Here is a 22,207-nt window from a genome sequence, read left to right as displayed (position 1 = left end):
ACACCGTTAATGGTAACAGAATCTAAAATTGACAATAAACTTGTAGCAGATTTTTTTGTTAACTTTATTTATACAAAACGGTCATATGTAGCGTCCACGATTCCGATAATTTAGGTATAAAATGTGGTTTAAATGGCATTTAAAACGCACCAGAGACGTTCTAGGTATAAACATTAGGCATGCCCCCGGACCCCCCTAGAATGACCTAACATACTGCCTCGGCTCAAATTTGAGTCTGGCTACGCCACTGTAAATGTTGTACTTATCTTAGGGTAGTTCTTTATCACCATATAAACTTTATTAAGTTTGTCATTCTACAGAATACAACGTTTTGTTTGTTTTTGATAAACCTGTTGAGAGTTAAAAGGCGTTGTAGTTCTACATTTTGGATACAATTTAAAATGAATATTTCATGCATGGGTGACGGGCATATAGTTAGAAATGAAAGTACACATACGAAGAGTGACGGAAACAAGCGAACAGCTGGTCAATAATCCCAAGCAATGTTAATCGTGAAGGAATGGGAGAAGTAATACACATCGTAAATACACGTTTTGAATAGATAAATAGATTCAATTAGACGAGGCGTTAACTATTGGCACATATTTAGGTAAAGCTTATACTTATACTTATAGAACGGAAGTTTGTAACCGTTTTACTCCTGTACGTTCTGCTGGGTTACGGTGAGTGGTATGTAATGTTTTTACTTAATAATAAATACCAAATTATATAAAATATTTACAAACATAAACAGACAAACAACAGTATTGCTTATCTCTTGCTTATGTGTGATTATTAGTTCGAAACATCCTATCTGTTAATATATTTTAATAATTATTTGGAAGTTCCTACTTTCGATTTCGATTTGTTATTTTGAAAAGTGTTACAGGTAAACAAAATAACATGAAAGTATTTAGCTATATTTTATCAATTCGTTTACTGCAAAACTCTAAAATTATTAACGTATAAAATGCAATTTTGTAGATATTCATATTTTTTTAAAATTTATCATAGTAAACTTAATGCGCATATTAAACCCGATAGCTTTACAATCAGCCAATATGCTAACGATTTATTCGCTTTTACAAACTTGCCATAGCAATAAGGCATGTGTATACGGGAGCTTACCGGGTTGAAGTGAGGTTAGTTTTAACGTTCTTCCTAGATTGGGTTTTGTGTTTTTCCTGAACGAGTAGCGAATATTTTCATCCAGTAAGCCAATTAGTATTTATATTTGTTTTGAATGAATACCCCCTTTCGGTTCTACGTTGTTTGTGCTTCCCTCATTTTTTTTGTTTTAAGATCTTAGACGTCGGGGTTCTTTTGGTGTCTCTTTATTGCGTTGATTTTCGAACGTGACCATGTGTAATTTGTATCGTTTGTTAAAATGATAATAAATACTTAATGTTTACGATATAGAAATATCAGCTTATTTGTATATTTTTCTAAAATAAGAGGTTTCAGGAGGTGATGAAGGCACCTAGACACCGGTCATGAGCAATAGGTTCCATACGTTCCCCAAACATTAACAGAAAAAGGAAAGAAAGAAAGAAAACATGAGCAGTAAGGGTTGCGTTCCCCACTCGCGGTTAAACCTGAATCGTTCATTGTTACCTTTTCTTGTTCGATGTAAGCATGTTTGTTTAAAAAAAGCTATTGATTTCGGTTTGAAACTAATTGTAAATAAATCTTAATTTCCAATTGGATTTGTAATTATGCTATTTTTATGAATTTGTTATTTATCTATATAGACAAGTAAGTTTGAAACATGGGAAAGGATCAAAACATCAAGGTTGTTCAGATTTTTGTGTATCAGGAATTGAAAGACAGCCTTTGCGAAAGAAACTTGATTTACTGCGATATTTTGGAACCCCAAAACAAGACGCTGTCCATCCCCGAGTCAAGCAAAGAACATGACGAAATAGTTAATGGAATTTTCCAGAGGGTGTTTGACGCAATTTTGGTAAGTGCAACATTTCTGTTTTGTCTTTCCGTTGTTAGACATACCTAATTCATGAATGAACAAATATAAATAATAGAATGGATCCATTAGTCATCGGTCAATTACATTTTGAGATAAAACAGAATGTAAGAGATACAGCTGATCATTGAGTTGGTAATGTATCATTTGAAATGTTATGTCAACACATCAGATAATTATGAAGTTAAAACTACAAATAATGAAAGATGAAATATAGTGAATTACTTGATTGTTGTTAAATTTCATTGTTTCATTGTGTTCCCGAATGTTAGAATTCTGGTATGAATAAAAATGTAAATGTATGATTTGTTTCTAAATGTTTTATTAAGCAAAATTCAAGAATAATGCAAACGTTATTCAACTCTTAAATATAAAGTATTTTATTGAAATGTCCACTTAATTGAAAATATAATAACAGTAAAATAAAAACTCAGAAGCATATTCCTCTAGTCTAATTGTTTCAAGAAGTTATGTCAGCTTTCTATGCAGTTTTATGGGGCATTTGCTGAAAATCATTTTCTTACACAAAATAACGCGCATAGAAATCGCGCGATCGTTCTTCAAACTTTTAATATGTAAATGCATTTTGAAAGATAAGCTTAATTCGATAAGTTAACATGCCAACTAATTGACAGTACGATGTTAACGAAAGGCTATCAGTAATCGTCTAATTGATGTCGTTCTATACACAAATATTAACATGTATCTAAAATATGTGTATTAATAATATAAGATGTTTTGTATCTTTATTTAGAATCAGCTAGGATTATTAACGGATTTCAAAGAATATTCACGAAGAATATGTTAAAAGTACCGTATAATTCCATTAATAGGTTACGTAAATTCCATATTCATGACCAGTTTTGTTCATGCACGTGTTACACTAAATAAATATTTACACAGAAGAAAGCCGATTCCCATGACATAATTAATTGTATTCGTCATAAAGGTATTTTTTCTCTGCTTATACACACAGGCAAATGTCAGTTTTATGTTTGCGAAACAATACACGGAACTGAAAATACCAATGGATTGTTTCTCGGTTAGATTATCTGCCTATCATGTACAAAAGCGACCAGAGTTCAATCGCACATAGTTGCTCAGTCGCTGCCACTTCAATTAAGTGATATTTATTTCCTAGGAGTTTGTAGAACATAATTGAGTGATTAAAAACGCTGAACATAATTTAGTGGCTAAAACATCCTCCGATAACGTAAAATGATGATATAATTGAGAATACTGTATAAACACTATCACCAGTAAGCCACGGGAAACGAATCTTGAATGTTCTTAACAGTTGTTTAAGAACACATTCAGAAAGTACCATCATATTGTACGAAAGCTGCCCCTAATGACCGTTTAGTTGTAAAGTATTTGGATTGTTATCATACTTTTATTTCATGAACTGTATTTGATTCAGTTATATTTATAAATTAAAAAAGGCCTAATACGTATACTGCATGTATATATTTTTATTTATACTTTCGATTATTTGTTCATTATTTAAAGCATTAACATTACGTACATTGTTTGTTTTATTGCAGACGGTCGTTGAACTCCAAGATATTGGATTAATGGAATGGTACTCAACGTCCATTTTAGAACATAATATCTGGAAAGGTTACAAGTATGTACTAATTACAATTCAATGCCGGTCAGAAACATACAATAGTGTGGATAGCTTACAAAAAGCGCTACACGCTTTTAATCCGGTCAGGTTTATCGACTTGGATGAAGTTGGACATCTTATGGAGGGACTAAAAAGTAAGAAACTTTATGTTATGTATGGTCACTTACAATTCTGATAACATATCATTGACGTATTTAGGATAATAGGCATGTATACTGTTTTATTAATAGTAATCACGGTAGCATGAGTTTGTAATACTGGAATAGTTTTAATTCATTTTTAAAAGACTTTTCACACCACCATTCAAGATTTGCCAGACTTGAGAGCGGGTACATGTAATTTCAAAGCTTATATTAACCTCTTTTAATCACTCTGCAAGAATGATACTTCTTTTTCCTGTTATTGTGAGATTGACTCTTTCCCGACGACTTTAAGATGCATACATCATTAAAAGCGACGCAAAAAAACCAAGACAATTTACAACTACAAGCGAAAATTTAAGACGACACGCTACATTGAAAATTGTATCGTTGTTTTAACGTGCTTATATTTGAGTATCGTCTTACAGGGACCGTCAACCACCAATGACGAAAAAAGAAAAGTTCTAAAATACCGTAATCTGTTTAAAATTATTAGTTTATATTGATTAAAATATCACGACTGGTATATAACATTATTTGAAAAAAGTTCATATTTTCAGTATATTCGGTAATACAATTTCGCGATGTGAAATCGAAAGTACTTCCCGAAAAAAGGTGACATAACGATAAACACACTATACATAACGCAAGTAGATTGATCATTTCATGTATACAATATATACAAGTTACTACGCATGCACAATTTGTAGCCCTGGGATTACCACGTGACGATGATGATCAATCTACTTGCGTTATTTATAGTTAACTGGTAGTTACATGGTACCAGTACCCAGTACAATTTATTACCGAATATTCTGAAAATATCGACGAACAAATAACGAAAATGTATTGCATTTTTTAAAGAATCAAGTTGGTTAACGTGTGCGCTGTTGTCATAAAATAGTAATAAACATTAAAAAATGCTCGAAATTTGCGTTTTTCGAAGAAACGCGCGAGTTTGAAACGTTCAATGTGACGTCATCTATGCGATGTACGATGCAATAACTATGTAAACGTAAAGCGCACGTCGTATTCATCAAATTCTGATCTTGAATGGATGCAATAAAAAACTTTTACAAATATTAGTATTTTTCAGGCAAATAACACCCCTTAACGTCCTTTGTCCTTTGAATTAAAACTCCATTTTATACCTGTTGATTTTGATATTAAAAGAATATGTTTCACCAAACAAATTATTAGTTAATGAGATTTGACCGCACAACATGAAATTCGTATTAATTGTGTACAGCTGATGCTGCACCATACAAATAATAAATTAGTAAAATCCTCTTCATGATTTGATGAGCATTTCTAGACAAATAAGAATTGTTCAAGTATATGACTTCTGATATGTGGTTTATGAACTTTTAGACATGAACAGGTCACACATAGAGTTAATGGAACAGTTTATTAATGGACTTTGATCATTTAAGTTTTCATGAATTGTCCTTAATGAATTTTTGAGAAATACAGTTGAGTTCATAATGCTGTCACTTAGTAAATTCCAGCTTATAAGGGTTTGAGGAAAGAAAGAGAATTTAAATTTATCAGTTGGTGTGTATTGGTTGGTAGAGCTTAGAATTATTGTTCACTGATTTAACACAATGATTTGGCGGATGTAGTTCTCGAATGCTTAGTCCTAAGGCTAAAAGTGTGTTTCGGTCTGAGACGTTGCAGATAGATTCAATATTTATGGCTCATACATGCCCATCCACTGCCTGTATAGGAACGTCAATCTTTGGTGGCATTGCCTCCTGTGTAGTGTGGGCAGGTTCAGATAATCCACCATAACTGATAAACATTCATCTTGTCTCGATTTGTAATATCCCGATATGAAGCGTGCCGCAGATCGCTGGACTCCCTCCAGTTTGTCTATGTCGCTATGCTTGTTTGGATCCCACACAACACCCCTGTACTAAAGCTTTGACAGGATTACCACTTGTCATGCAGTTTTCCGGCTTCTTAAGAGGAAGTATCTCATTCTGATGTTACATCTCAATTCAGCCAGGGGTAGAGTTTTCCCATTTTTATAAACAACTTCAATTACAATTACGTGGGTCAGTCCCAATATACCCATGCCCTCCTGGTAAAGGAACACGGTCAGAAAAGTCGATCAGGGAGCTCATTTCTATTATTGCATGCTGTACATCATTTATCTCTAAAGACTAAAGACTGATGAAATCATTTCAGCAAGTAAATTTTTACTACTAGCAACACAAATATTAATAAGAATGTTGCACATCGAAAATTATGAGTACAGACGTGCTGATTTAAATTTTACCTACAATGTTAATCTGCATTTATATTTCAAATTGGTGTAATGAAAATGTCCTTGGAGGAAAAACGGCAGATTGGGTTTATGTTAATTGAGAGGTCAATTGATATATATGAAAAATATCAAATGTTTTGAAAACAAATATATATCAGATTTGTATAAAGCTTAGACATTTATCATTTCGAGAAATAGTTATTGTGATGGCATAGAATTTCTTAACATTACATATCACCACTAAGCTTTGAAATTAATATCACATTAACTTATAAACCTTCGTGAAAAGATTCATGTAACTACTTGTGTATTTAATAATTTTCTGAGTTTTAAATTACTATTTAGGAGAATATGGGATTTTTTATCCCCCGCCAAAGGCGAAGGGATATAGATTTCAGCTTGTCCGTCCGTCCGTCCATGTCGGTCCGTCCGTCCGGGCTATATCTCAGTAAGATATAAGATGTCAACATGAAAGTTCATAGGTGTATAGATATCAATGAGGAGGAGTACAATGCTCAAGAACCATAACTCTACACTTTCTTTTATACAAGTTATTGCCCTTTGTTTATTTTTTGTGTTATTTTTTCAGGGTTATTTCTCAGATACCATTCACTATTTCATCATGAAACTCCATGGGTGAATTGATATTAATGAGGAGCAGTGCAATACTTAAGAACCATAACCATTCACTTTCTTAAATAAGATTTATACATACTTATTGCCCTTTGTTGTTGTTGTATGATTGAACTTTTCAGGGCTATATCTCAGATATGATACAACATATCAACATGAAACTTCATGTGTGTGTGTGTGTAGAAATCAATGGGAAGAAGTGCCATGCACCAGATTCATAAACCTGCTTTTTCTTAACAAAGAGTTATTGCCCTTTGTTGTTTTGTATGAAGTAACTTTTCAAGGTTATTTCTCAGATACGCTACACTACCGGATTTCAACATGAAACATCATGGGTGTGTAGATATCAATTAGGAGAATTGCAATTCATAAAAACAATTACCATACACTTAATTATTACCTATTATTTATTACCCTTCACCCAATGATTCTACTGTTTATCAAGTGTGTTGCACAGATTTATAAACAAAGTAAATTTGGTGGGGGAAATGAATTCAACCAATTTGCTTGTTTAAAATAGGCTCTTCTATTGACTAATTATTTATCTGAGAATCTGTTACATACAAACATGTTTCTTCTATACTATCTGTTTATCAGTATTCTTAATCTGATATGTATCAACACATTGGAAAAATAGAACAAAAGTCCATGAAATTTGCTTCAAGAAATATTCACTTACAGTTCATGACCAAATTCCTGCCATATTCATGAAACTATTTATGAAAATGAGTTTAAAAATGGTTCATGAACAATTAAATCACTTGTTCATGACTAGGTCACGGTTTGATGAATTAGTTGTCAATGAAGAAAACATCCATTTCTTTCATTGAAGAGCTCAATGAGATGATCTTTTAAAATGTAATATATTGAATGTTAAGCTAGTACATTAAATGTTGCCTATCTACTTGTCAATAGACAAGTGTATGTTGCAAATGGTAATCCAATTCTTTTGATTAGCGTGAATTGAACACTTGAATTGTGCGTTTTATTTATACTTGCATGCCTTTGTGCATGTGTTTCACACGGTGACAATAGTAAGTGAATGGGATATTGAGGATATTTGTTTGCATAAGAGTTATATTGTTGATTATTTTTCTTAAGTAAGTGAGAATATTTTCACAAGTGGGGGGATAAAAATTAGTTAATTAATTTTACTCAGAAAATTATTCCCATAATTATTAATACCCTTTAGGCAAAGAAATTTTATTTTTATTTAATGCTTGACATTTTTGTTTGTGTTGTAGTTTAGATGTTTCAGGTCCGTACTATTTTCTAATTGATGGTATTTTATAATGGATGGTACTATAGTTAATGGGTTAAGAAATCAATGTTCAAGCGTTGGATTTTATTGAATATTTTTTATGGCTTTATTATTAAATGTGTTGGGCTGTTAATGGCCCTACCAATAATAAAAACTTTGAACCTAATGGTTTTGAGTCACCTTGACCCGAGCATGCACTAGGTTTGAGGTCATATAGGGTCACATATTTCAACATTGAATCCCAGATGTGCTTTTCGTTAATAAGGTGAAAACATAAATGTATGCACCTTAAAACACAAAACTAGAAGATTTTCCTTCAAATATTTTTCTGAAAGGGAGCGCTCATACGTATTATAACATTGGCGGTATCAAGATGACCAATTCACTTATGAACCTTTTTCTTACAAAAATGTGTCAATGATTAGTACTGTGCCTACTGGTAGTATTACGGGTGTCAACAAAATCACGGAGTTACTTTTGTTTTGTATACATTTAAGATTTTTCATTGATGTCACAAAAGAACTTTGTATTGAATATTAACACAAATATGAACATTCAATATTGATTAATAATTTAGTGTATGTTTATTGAACACTAATGCCAATACAGAGAGCTATTGTGCAACACTCTTTAGTGTTAATTGCACACGTTACATGAGAAATATAAGTAACTGGGTTATTAACCCATTTATGCCTAGTGGACTCCCCCATCCTTCTAAATTTGATCAAATTATTTCCAAAATTAGGGATGTCTAGTTTATGTATTTCTATACTTAGAATATTTCTTACAGAAATTCCTTTAAGCAAACAGGGCAGACCCTGATGAGACGCCGCATCATTGACAATTAATATCTTATTATTGTCCTCTTCTATGTAGCAAGAATGAATTTGGTCAAACTTCTGCTTCTAATTAAAGAGATTTTGGTATGGTTATAATGTGTTTATTTATTCCTTCCAGCAGGTCACATGGACGAAGTTGTAGAAAATATGTCAGATGCAGGCAACTATTCAGCAAAGAGGGGTGATTTCACAAAACGAATAACACCAATACCAATGCCTGATGATATTGATATATGTTTTTGCAAGTTAAAAGAGAACGGTGGTTTGTAAAACCAGGAGTACTGAATCTTCTTAAATGGAAGATTTGGGATAGCTCTCATCCCATTCCGAGCAAAGAGGTATTTATTTCCATAAAAGATAGCTTTGTATGATTAGGAATAAATGTTCATAGCCAGTTCAATAAAAGTTATGTGTCTTATACTGCTGATAATGTTTGGTTTTACTTCATCACCATAGTGTAATACAGTAAACCAGTACAGTATCTTAAACTTGTGCTTAGCTGCAAAATCAGTTCAGAGTTACATGCATATCCATACAAATTGTTCATTGTATTGACTAGATATCAGCTTGATAATAGACCAGTTTTACAATACTACCGCTGTTGCTATTTTAGAGATCGCGTGACGCGTCGAATTTCAGGAACGAGGCTGAACGTGTATAGATCTTTTCCGGAGAATATCGATGATTATAAATCAGTAGATTTTTATTAATTACATTCGGGATTTTCATGAGCACTGACACTGGTTACAATTACGGGAAACATATGCATACATGCACCTAAGTCATATTTCAAAGCCATAGTATTTAGTACCACTAGTGTATACGTGTATATACATTTTATTTAATCTTTATTAAAATTCAAGATACCCATGATCGTCAGAGCAAATGTGGTTTTAAGACGAAACATTTATAATTGCACAAAACAAAGATATACATAATATATAGACATACAACACGTTTAGACCTTGAGCTGCATTATGACCCTGGTCCCCCCAGGGGGAATTTTCAAGGTTATGTTTTTCTTAACCCTCTAGGTAGTTGGCGTTTCCTGGCAAAAGTTTGCACAATTATGTTGGGGCTTTACAGAGTTATGGGACTGAAACGCATACCCCTTATTTTGCGTTTTCACTCTTTTCAATTTGCAATACTGCTGCCATGTATTCTTTTAAAGCAATAGTGTTGCTAAATAACTGCTACACAAACAAATTCTATCGAACTTAGACATTGGGAATGACAAATTAATCTACCTACATAGTGTATTTTTGATACACACAAATTGTAATTATCAACTATTTTTTACAAAAAGTTACGTCCATTGGTTTGAACCAGTTCATTTTATTGAATTTCTACAGACGAAAGTTTTGACTTTGAAAATGTCATGAAAAAGTAAATGAAATTTATTTCTTAATTATTTGATCAGTTTTGGTAAATAAGAAATACGTCTTAATGTATTTTTCCAAAATGAGTTATACTTTAGCCGAAATATGATGTTCTATCAACTGTAATGTTTTCATACTGCAGGATTTGTACTTCAAGGAATGCAAGTAAATTTATCACACCTCAGGCTCTGTTGATAAATGTGCTCCATTGGCTCTACATATTTGTTTCAAGGGTTATCATTTTGTTCACATTTAGATAGCTTTCTCTGTGTATTATATATCCAAGAAAATGCCATTGCTGTTTCTCCTTGAAATAATACAGACAACACATTCCAAAGCAATTTTCATTTGAACTTAAACTGTGAATAAGAGGAACAAAATAATATACGCAAAAGTTTTATTTTGACAATACTGCGAGTCTTTTGCGAAATTGTTAAAATAAAATACTATTTTAAAAATATACAATAACATAATTAAAAAGTTGTTTTCTATATATTAATCGTGCGAGTAAATTATATACAATCAGAAGAGTAATTCTACTAAAACAAGTGAAATCCTTGCTACAGGTACTATTTAATTCTTTATACGGCTTTTAATTAAGAAAATGTTCAATGAAATAAATCTATATTTCTAGGTATATTGTGTCTTTAAAAAAAATGAAGTGTAATAGTATTCAAATAGTACTAGTGCCTGTAAAGAGGCAAATTCTCTTAATTGTCAGAAATTTATTATGGAAAAGCCTATTAACCTAAAACTATCATAGAACTTGAAATCTAGCCAAATGATACGAAAGGGGGAACTATGTATTGTTCATTTTGAAAGCACAGTAAGAAAGAGGTGCATTTACTAACAGATTAAAGTTTTTGTAAAGATGTAGCAAAAACAAGATCGACATACAACTCCTCGCAACATAGACCAGAACACTTTACTAGTAATCTGCCCGCACAATTGGATTTTAAAAAACATGGAATACACAGGTGAAGTTACCAGTTGTTCACCAATCCAAGTCATGTTCAAAAGCGGGTACATTCATTACCTGATGCTGATGACAATCAGCCCTCTACATAGAAGTACATGCGTATATCCTTAGATGCTACCAGTAGCTCTGTTCTGTTTTCAGTCGAGAGTTGCTGTTTTTGTGACAAAAGTATTATCAAAGTTAAGGGCTTCAAGAAAATTTTTACTAAATGTGTTACAAAATATGCTGAAGAATCAGTTAAGCTATCATCGATTCAAAAGTTTGATAAACGGATGCTTTGTGAAGTTCAGGATCAAAACGTTATTTCCCGTGAAGCAATGTACCATAATGCTTGCATAAAAAATTATACGAGATCTTGGACTCGCCATGAAAGTCATGAAAGCTCAGAAGCATGCAAGCATTAACCAATCAGTGCACACTGAAGCTTTCAAGTACATATGTAATTATGCTGAAGAGCATATTGTACTAGGACATCATGTGGAACGGCTCACAATGATAAAGGAAATATACCTTTGCTACATTCTCAAACACCATCCTTCTTGATACAATGAAAAATATAAAACCTATAAACTCAAAGATTAGCTGTCAAAACATTTTCCAAACCCATTAAATGTGGAGGATGGAATGGATGAGTTGTATTGTTAAACATCTGGTGTTCCTGCTGAACCAAAAGCAGCTGCCAACATTCATACGGCAGTAGATATTGGTTGTGCTGCTATGGAAACCTTTATCACTGGTTGTCTCATTGAACAGAATGTATTGTTACATGATCCTGACAAGCGGAACAAACTTAAGACATTTGCTACATCCGAAGTGATTAAGACAATTAAAAGTTCTAGTAACAAACTGGCGCAAGTTAAAGCTGAACGCAACATAATGTCACAATTAATCCTTCTTTCAATTTAGAATGACGTGTATTGATCTTGAACGGAAAATTTCTTATCCTATTTCTCCAGTACCTTGGTCTTTGGAAACAGCTGATAGAATGCCAGTGAAAACGGATAAAGCAAAGCTTTAACATTATATCGAGATATATTAAACCAACATCAAATGATGATGTTACCAGTATTATTGATGGCAACGCAGTACTACACAGCCTGGTATCAGTGCCTGATACCTTTGAAGAAGTAGCCAATATGGTTTTTGGCCACCTTCCAAAGTGTGTTCGTTATTTTTTCACATATATCTATCATGAAACTGCAGTCAAATCATCACCATCATTTCTATTGTCAGGTGCAAAAACCAAAACGCCTAGGGAGTGGAAGTTTTCTTTCACACGATTTAAACAAAACACAGCTTCTAAAATTACTATTGGAACAATGGAGCACTGACAAATATGCAGAACAACTTTAGGATCGCCAAATGTATTATGTTCTTGGTGAACGATACTGTCTGATCACAAGATATGACGGACTGATAACTGAGGTACTTCCAGACGAATCTCTGTTTTCGTCTCAAGAGGAAGCAGATGCAAGAATTATGTTGCACTCCATGCACATGAAAGAATTTAAACCTGACACCAAACCATAACTGTGAGATCACCCGATACAGATGTATAAGTGCTTCTTATTAGGTATTGGAGACAAATTTGGTGTTCAATCCTATTTGACATGGGGACTGGAAAGAAACGAAGACTCATCGTCATAGAAAAGAGTGTAAAAGCAAAGGGAAATGACTTTTATTCAGTGTTACACGCAGTTCACAGCTTTACTGGCTGCAATACTGTGAGCGCATTTGTGAGAAGGGGGAAATGTAGGTCCAGTAAAGCTTCTCAAGAAAAATACAGACTTAATGCTTACCTATACCAAGTTTGGTGAAAGACAGGAGTGGAGTGATGACTTGTTATTAGAAATAGAGTATTGTGTATGTTATATGTATGGAAAGCAAAATTACTCAGATGTAAATAAGCGCCGGTTTGAAACTTTCTGTAAGAGAAGTGAGATCAAAGGTAATACCTTGAACTCATGCTACACTATTGACTTAAGTTTGCTACATCAATATTAAGCAACACTTGACATGCACACCAGATGTGCTAATTACCAAACATATATTTGGTTACACGCCCATGAAAGATATCCCTGCATGCCTGATGTTCAAAATAGTAGCTGGAAACTTGGTGAAAACGGAATCAAATATGTTTTGACTGATAGTGACATTTTCCCCAGTGAGCTAGTGGACATACTCTGTACAAATTTGCAAGAGAATAAAATCAATCAGGATGAGGATGAAAATGATGATAGTATTGACATTGACAATTTGCTTGATGAAGTGTTTGATGATCAGTGATATAACTCCTGTGTCCTAACTATGAACATGCAAAAAATGGCAAATCGTTAGTTAAACTTTGATTTAAAAGTATAAAATAATAATAACAATAATAATAATTATTATTATGGTTATTGTTATTATAACAATAATAATCATCAAACTAATAAAAGTAACTATATTTAAGATAATACAATTATCAGGTTATACATATCTTATAAGTTGAGTATTAATTAGTCTATTATTTGCCTGAGAGATGAATTCCTATGTATGCTATCTCTTTGTCATCGGTATTATTATCACTATTATTGTTATTATTATCAGAATGATTCATAATTGTTACATTGATTATTGTCATTATTTTACCAAGCTTGTTGGCATATTGTTTAATAGAATAATGTGATTATGATATGAAATAATATGTTTGACACACAATAAGTATGTTAAAGGAATATGTATGTCAATCATATACAAATATGTGTAATATATATATGTGACATATATTATAATAGAAAATATTATTATATAAACATAAGAGGAAGGCTTTGAATGATTACAATCTTTGTTTTATTAAGGAATGTTAAAATAAGATGTTTTCTTACAAAGTTTGCATTTTGTATTAAAGGTGATCTAAAAAACAATATTAAAAAAACGTTTTACAATCATATATTTTAAAGTTAAATTTCTCCGTAACGCCCCGCTAGCCAATTGCAAACAATGTGTCATGGCACTCAGGGGATATAGATGATTAAAAAATATAGGGTCTACAAAATTACCCCGGGGGGGGGAACAAAAGTGTTCTTGGATCACGGCCTAGTTATTATATAACTTAAATTCTCAAAGGTATGTTTGTTGGTCAGTATTATTTTTTCGTGAACGATCAAACGTGTAAAATGCGTTTTGACTCAATCATATGAAAAAGCAATAGAAAATGCAAATCACATTACAATTTTTAAATGTTATGTCCTGTTTCTATTAATTTGAATATTAATGTTCGTTTACAGTGAAAGACAATATTGAAGAATTCTTTTATACGGGAAAAAAAAACGTAGAGCAAACTAAACTGTCTATGCATACACCTTGATTTCTCTTTAATCGTGATTATGAGTGATACTTTTCTGTCACTTTATGTCATTAATCTCTTTAGTCTGTATTTTTCGGAGACATTCTTTAACCTCGTTGTGGTCAACGAAAATGCTTGTTTTAATTTTGTTCTTCCATACACTAACGAACACTATTTATAAGACTACGTAATAACGTTTTATTTTAGCGGTACCCGCTAAAAAGGTTTCGTGTTTAGAATAAAATGTTATAAATATTTCAAATGTATAGGTATTAAGCACTTAATTATGTATTCGAACATTCTTTTTACAAGGACAATCGTTCCTACACTAATTTTGACAAGGCGGACATTCGTTCCTACGTTATTTTAACTACCCGGACATTCATTCCCACGCTATTTTGACATTCCGTACAATCGTTCTAACATTATTTTGACAGACCATATATTTGCTACTTCATAGTTTTCACGCCCCGATTTCTGCAAGGTTTCGCAAAGAATCGATCTCAGTGTAAGTCGATATATTCGAAAAGTTTTATCGGTATGATTATCATGATCACGATAAAGTCTTACAACAGTATAAACTATAACACAAAATATGGAAAAAAATATAAACAAACTAATTTTATAACGATACATTAAAATACCGGATAAAATGCCCAGAGTTTCATATCATTTTGATGAAATGTGATAATAATGACCGGGATAGCAATTATTCAGGAACGAATCTCCGGGCTGTCAAAATTATGTAGGAACAATTATCCGTAATGTCAAAATAACGAAGGCACGAATGTTCAGGTTGTCAAAAAAACATAGGAACGAATGTCCGCCTGTGTGAAAAATATGTTAGGACGAATGTACTGTATTATTATGATTAAACTGGCTAATATCTATACAATATTTAGTTTGAGTATTTGATGTAACATTAGTCTTAGAAATGACTACGTAATACTACTACCACGATATAAGACATTGGGGTATCATAAATGATGTTCAATGATCAGGCATCTACCACGGGTGGTTTATGACACCATGCTGGTATTTAGTATTTGTCGGTACAGTATCTGATCATAACGAAATAATGGGTTTGTGATATGATAATCTTTCAGGAGCTTGATAGGGTACTTCCTGTAAAGTCCAATATGGATAAAATCAAACATCCTCCTGTAGACAAAATACAGGTCACATGGATTGGCCATGCCACAATGCTTGTTCAGATTGAGGGCATGACCATTCTTACTGACCCCGTTCTGGACTCATTTTGTGGACCGATCTGGCCGTTTGGATACAAGCGATACAGGAACGCTTCCAGTCAGGTGAAGGACATTGAAAAGCTTGATGCTGTCATCATCAGCCACAACCACTATGACCATCTGGAGGCCAAGGCAGTGAGAGAAATTAATGCAAAATTTAAGGATGTGCATTGGTTTGTTGCTGGCGGAACCAAGGCATGGTTCCTAGCTATGGACGTTGAGGATAAAAATTTGACTGAACTAGACTGGTGGCATGGAGTGGAATTCAATGGGGTGAAATTCATTTGTACGCCAAGTCAGCACTGGTGCCAGAGGAGTATATTTGACTTTAATACGGTAAAATAAATACTAGATTATTTGTATTGAAAACAAAAGTATGTTGTTATTAAATCAGTTGTGAACACAATTATTTCATCTAAATGGTTTTGTTATAATAATGCTATAGGTAATACCTACATCTCTAAAAGGTGCCATGTTGGAAGCTTAAAATAAATATTTCAATATTTGTATTGAAAAAAAACTTATTTTGTTATTATGTTAGTAATGAACACACTTATTTTAGCTAAATTGTTTTGTTATATTAAAATAGGATTTATTATAAAACAAACATATTTTATCTTCTTAAACAGAAATATTGTTTTAGATTTTCTTTTTGCTCAAAGATATGTTTTTTTGTGAATTAAAACATCGCATGCATTTGTTGTACATTGCAGTACCTCGGGTGTAGTTGGGTGGTGAAAGGTCCAAGGCATTCCTTCTACTTTGCAGGTGACACTGGATACTATGAAGATCTTTTCAAAAAGATTGGAGAGAAGTACGGACCATTTGATTTGGCTGGAATACCCATTGGGGCTTACACACCAAGGTTTGCTTTATGTTTCGGTTGTGTGAATTCCATCAAACCGTTAGTTTGAATATTCAAGTTTGATCTTTACTGGTTAAGATCATAAAAAGTCTTACCTGTTTACATGATTTAGACTAAGATTTGATATTGAAGATAGTATATACATGTAAAATGACAGGATCATGGTGATAGTATTCTTGCTTGTTTGTTTCAAAAAGTGCATTTTGAGAGAACACTGGTGGGTATGTGAGCCTTGCGTTGTTTCAAGTTTTCAATGTTTATACCGCTAACAAATATTTATTTATGTAGTCTGTTATTTCATGCCCTGACTTTTTGACAAGTGGGTTGGGGCACGGGGCATATTCATGCCCTTGTCTGCACTATTGGTCTTTTCTGTCTGGCCCACTTTTCTATCTGGCCCACTTTTTTGTCGGGCCCACTTTTCTGTCGGGCCCACTTATTTTGTCTGGCCCATATTTCTGGCCCACTCTGGCCGACTTTTCTGTCTGGCCAACTTATTTGTCTGGCCCACTTTTCTGTCTGGTCCACTTTTTTGTCTGGCCCACTTTTCTGTCTGGCCTACTTTTCTGTGTGGCCCACTTTTCTGACTGGCCCACGTTTTTGTCTGGCTCTCTTTTCTGTCTGTCCCACGTTTTGTCTGGCCCACTTTTTTGTCTGGCCCACTTTTCTGTCTGGCCCACTTTTTTCGTCTGGCCCACTTTTCTGTCTGGCCCACTTTTTTGTCTGGCTCACTTTTCTGTCTGACCCACTTTTCAATCAGGCCCACTTTTTTATCTGGCCTACTTTTCTGTCTGGCCCACTAATTTTCATTATATGTATACGTAAGAAGCATTATTTTCCCAGTTGCTTGTGGTCACCCCTTATTTTTAGATATCAAAATTCATCATTATTTGATTTCTTATAAAATGTATGCCTACATTTTAAGAGAATATATTATACTGTTGTCTAAACACTCGTGTGAAGGGTTTAACTCTAACTACGTTGATAGATGTCTATAAAGGTCAATGATTTTTGTTCATTTATCGTCCATTGATCGGTAAATCTCGTTTATTATTGAACATTGGAGACGTCGGGAAAACCATTACGTAATACTTTTTTGTGACTAAGCGCGCCTCGAGTCGCATGATTGTGCAAAAAGAGGCTTTACAAACCGATTGTAGATCGAGGCGGAAATATGAATTGTTTCGGACTGTGTAAATCTTTAAAAAAGTATCAAATCAAGGGACCCAACCAAATATTTAAATAAATAATCAAAAGAATTTTAGAAAGTGAAAATAGTATAACGGATAGATACATTTTGCAAGTTTTTATGGAAGTATTGAACCGTATTCCCACTTAAAGTGTTAAAACTTGAAACTTATATCATTAAATCTCTGTCTTAGTAATTGAAAGGGCTAATTATTTGGTTTATAAGTACGTGATTTGTCAATAATAATTTTATCTCGCCTCAGTTATTTCACTCTTTATTCATATTTTAATTCAAATTTTTATATTTCCTGTATTTACACGTACTTCCTGCATTAACTCTTCACTACTTGCAGGTTCATTACAAAGTATCGGCATGTTAATCCAGAGGAAGCTGTCAAAATCCATGTAGACATTCGGAGTAAAATGTCGATTGGTATAGAATGGGGAACTTTTCACCTTACAAATGAGGTTTGTATACATATTTATTATCAAGGAATGGCATGTTGATTTTCACGTATACTCATTTTTATGGATTTTTTTATGTATTTATTTGTAGTTTATTATTCATCAGACGTACATAATTATGTTAGCCTATTTCAAAAACTTCAAAAAGTTTCACAACTGAAACTTATGAATAACAATAACAAGGTCATCAAACTATACATTACTTTTTTAGCTCGACTATTATAAATGAAATATATATAGTGGAGCTAGCCTACTCACCCCGGCGTTGGCGTTGCCGTTCCCGTTAGCGTGCAAATGTTAAAGTTTGCGTACTACCCCAAATATATACTTCTTTACCAACATGACCCCAATCTATAAACAAGAGCAGACAACTGTATCAAGCATTTTGACATAATTATGGCCCCTTTTATACTTAGATAATTGAACATTGTGCTTAAATTGCCATAACTTCTTTATTTATGGTCACATTTGATTCATACTTTGACAAAACAACACTTACCTGACATACCACAATGCACTCCACCCAAACCATCCCCCATGCCCCACCCCAGAATCCCCCCCCCCCGAAAAAATAAAATATTTGTTTTCCCTTATTTTTGAAATATCATCTATTAAATGACCACACACCCACATTATTATCCCCCCCCCCCGTTTCCATGATGGCTTACGTTATACTGTCAGGCATTCGAATAATCGAGCGCACTGTCCTCTGACAGCTCTTGTTTCAATTCTTCTAATAACCCTGATGTTCTTAAGAAATGCCTTTCTTGTCAGAACAACATGTACAATTCCAAAACTTTCCTTAATTTTAATTTTTAATTTTAATTGTTTTTATCGTAATGTCGCGTCACAATGCTTTCCAAATTAGTTGCCAAGAATTTAAGAAAGTCATGGTTTATATTCGCGATAGTTACCCAATACAACTATTAAGAGTCAACATTCACCTTGGTCCTATGTAGATGTGTAATGCTGGACTACCACATAGCTAGGTTTATTTAAAGAATCGTTCAGCCCCCACACAGAGTAAAGTAAGCAATGCTCACGCGCAATCAAACTAAGAACGATTTAGACAACAAACAATGTATTTGTTAGAGAATATTTAAGAAACGCGGATTTAGTGCGTCAACAATACGAAAGAAGCACCGTTTATGGAGGATAAAGTTCCGATAAAACATTCACACGCAATATTTAATGTAAATAAGGATTTAGTATCGTCTTATCATATATACGTACCTCATTTTCATAAGTAAATATTTTAGCATTATCTGGAGCCCCCTCACAGACTAAAGAAAGCTATGGAAGACCGCGTTTTAAACCCGAGCAACTTTGTCTGTCTGAATATCGGAGAAACGTGGGATGTTGGAGGCCCCAGGGAGGAGCCTCAGTTCATGAAGGAAAAGGGGTTCCGCTGTCGATCGCCATTGGCGCCAAATGGCGCTAATTTTTTTTAAGTGGCTCCAATTTTTTTTTTAAGTGGCGAATTTCAAAAAATCGGTAAAATCCTATCCGAAAATGTACTGCGAGTCGAAAAGCACGCGACCGAGCATAATCACGGAAGCGTGAAAGTGTTACAGTCGGTGTTTTTACTGCTATTGTCAAGTTTTATGGGGGTTATTATCGGATTAACGGTTCTTTTATGATAAAGAACACTCAATTATGTAACACTTAGGACAAACTGGCACAAAGATCAATGATTATAACGGTATATAAGGCGGTGTTAATTTAAATTGAGATGTTTGTCGTTCAGATGTGTATCATTTTTTCCCTTTCAGTTTATGTGCATCATATTTGCCAAATGACCAAATGTAACTGTTAAACAATTAAATTTAGATGTTTTATTTTCTGAAATGTAACTGTTTAACAATTAAATTGAGAGGCTTTATTTATTGATGTTTGAATTTTTTTCCGTTCCAGATGATGTACATTTGTGTGATTGTATGTTTAAATAAATTTTTATAAAAAATGTATGCAGCATACTGTTCCATTGATGTAAACATTATTAGATAAGTTGGGTTATATGTGATTGCTTATCATGTGCAAACCAATGTTTTTATGTATAAATAAAGCTTATTAAGACTTATGAAGTTACTTATTATTATTTATGTATTTACATACTTTTAAAAGCAATAATATAGTCAATGACATTTATGTTGTAAGGTTTCTTAGACGATTGTCATAATTAATAAGGTTGGAATAACTGACAGTTTCGCGCCGCGAAAAAGTGGCGACAACTTTTTTGGGGCCAGTGGAACCCCTGGAAAACGCACCAATAACAACTGAGTAGCCTCAGTTCATACAGGAGAACGTACCGATAACAATTGAGTAGCCTCCGTTCATAAAGGAAAACGTACCGATAACAATTGAGTAGCCTCAGTTCATAAAGAAGAACGTACCGATAACAATTGAGTAGCCTCAGTTCATAAAGGAGAGCATACCGATAACAATTGAGTAGCCTCAGTTCATAAAGGAGAACGTGCCGATAACAATTGAGTTGCCTCAGTTCACAAAGGAGAACATACCGATAACAATTGAGAAGCCTCAGTTCATAAAGGAGAACGTACCGATAACAACTGAGTTGCCTCAGTTCATTCAGGAGTAAAAAACAGTAAAAAGTTTGGTCGTTCTTGGACGTGTCGACGTTACTAATTGATTAATGAGCAAACTGATAAATTAAATTTGATGCTATTGTTTTTCTTTAATTTGAGCGGCTATGAAATATTTTTTCAATTATATAATTTAGTTAACATCTAATATTTAACATCTAAGCAATGTTATATGCCATTTCACGACATGTATTACAACTTCTTACTGAAAACACAATATTGATTTGTGATATTTGTACTAACTAGAAGTGGTTTAATTTGATTTACTTAATTCTAGCGTACCCTAAACGGTAAGCATTATTTTTCTTTGATAAACGTCAAACCATGGCGATAAAAATTATTGTTTTAAAAACTAATTACCATTCTTGTGTTTGCTTTTTAATTGCAATGACAATGCCAAGTTGTTGTTGTTGTTTTTTTGCAAAATATATATTGTTATTTATTGTTTGTTATTTATAAGTTTTCCGCAAGTCTTCAAACAGTTGAGCTCACCATACATTGATCTTTACAATAAAGTAACTCCAGTTTTACCATTATTTCGTTGTGCTGTTCATATATTTCAGTTATTGTATTGGCCTGAAGCAGCTTTTACTCAATACAATAAAAGAAATATATGAACAGCACACAGGTACTTTCTTTTATTAAATGAGAGATAAGTGGATGGTAATAAATTGTTTTCTTGGTATTTTGTGACAAGATGACACTCTTGTGTTTGTATCTGCATTACATTTAGAGATTGATAGTGTCAGCGTTCCTTTTTTATTTGCTTAATTAAATGTGTGTTGGATTTGTAAGAGTTTGAATTGTTTGAAATCGAGTTAAACTTGAAGTATGCAGTTATACATGCGTTTATGATATTTTAATACTAACCTCAAGTATTATTTGCAATTTTTAATATCAAGCATTGTGTATGAAAACAAATATCGTGTCGAACAATCCATATATAACAAGACTATTGCCAAGCAATGTATGTCCCTTACCGGCTCCACCATTGTCAGATGTTTAAATTGTTGCCATATTTTTCACGTAGAAACAAAATGAAATGACGTGCATAATGCCCATATTGCCATCTATCCATGTTTCAAGTTTCATGAAAAAGTATGAAGAATTGTTAGTTATCGCAGGATCTAGAAAAGTGTTACAGACTGATGGATTGACAGACTGACAGACACACAGAGCGCAAACCATACGTCCTCTCCGGAAGGGGACAAAAATGCCCTATGGACGATTTCCTAGTTTAAAATTCACCTCTCAACGTCACCTTGATTTTTGAGCAAGAGTCTTATACGCAAAACTTCGTCTCCAGGTGTTGTAATTTAATATATTTATAGCAATATATTATAAACTGTATTTAGCCACAAAACTACCTTTGACCGCATAGTAAACTTGGCGCTATT

The 22,207-nt window shown here is 33.4% G+C and overlaps 1 protein-coding gene across 6 annotated transcripts; it reads left to right on the top strand.

Annotated features, from left to right (window-relative positions):
• The first annotated feature begins 441 nt into the window (after positions 1-441).
• On the top strand, positions 442-20,287 carry LOC127845830 (N-acyl-phosphatidylethanolamine-hydrolyzing phospholipase D-like). 6 transcript variants are annotated; one of them, XM_052376985.1, is made up of 9 exons: positions 442-610; positions 1,465-1,563; positions 1,752-1,963; positions 3,526-3,745; positions 8,872-9,091; positions 15,546-16,025; positions 16,403-16,554; positions 18,096-18,210; positions 19,467-20,287. In XM_052376985.1, exons 5-9 carry the CDS (start codon positions 8,987-8,989, stop codon positions 19,656-19,658), a joined length of 1,044 nt encoding a protein of 347 aa, XP_052232945.1. In that variant the 5' UTR covers positions 442-610; positions 1,465-1,563; positions 1,752-1,963; positions 3,526-3,745; positions 8,872-8,986; the 3' UTR covers positions 19,659-20,287. The 6 variants fall into 6 exon arrangements, with proteins under 6 accessions (XP_052232945.1, XP_052232944.1, XP_052232943.1 ...); XM_052376984.1 differs by having other exon boundaries at positions 1,458-1,563; XM_052376983.1 differs by having other exon boundaries at positions 1,456-1,563; positions 1,817-1,963.
• The last annotated feature ends 1,920 nt before the right edge of the window (positions 20,288-22,207 follow it).

The sequence above is a fragment of the Dreissena polymorpha genome, chromosome 9 (genome assembly GCF_020536995.1).
Source record: "Dreissena polymorpha isolate Duluth1 chromosome 9, UMN_Dpol_1.0, whole genome shotgun sequence".
Taxonomy (NCBI): domain Eukaryota; kingdom Metazoa; phylum Mollusca; class Bivalvia; order Myida; family Dreissenidae; genus Dreissena; species Dreissena polymorpha.
The sequence above is the reverse complement of the archived record's forward strand: the minus strand, read 5'-3'. Positions and strand labels throughout refer to the sequence as shown.

What these genes read in the sequence shown, in the direction of transcription:
- LOC127845830 (XM_052376985.1), top strand. Translation starts at nt 8,987, where the DNA reads ATGTTTTTGCAAGTTAAAAGAGAACGGTGGTTTGTAAAACCAGGAGTA. An exon ending in ATCCCATTCCGAGCAAAGAG is followed by an intron (nt 9,092 to 15,545) that starts GTATTTATTTCC and finishes ATAATCTTTCAG; the next exon opens with GAGCTTGATAGGGTACTTCC. An exon ending in ATTGGGGCTTACACACCAAG is followed by an intron (nt 16,555 to 18,095) that starts GTTTGCTTTATG and finishes CACTACTTGCAG; the next exon opens with GTTCATTACAAAGTATCGGC.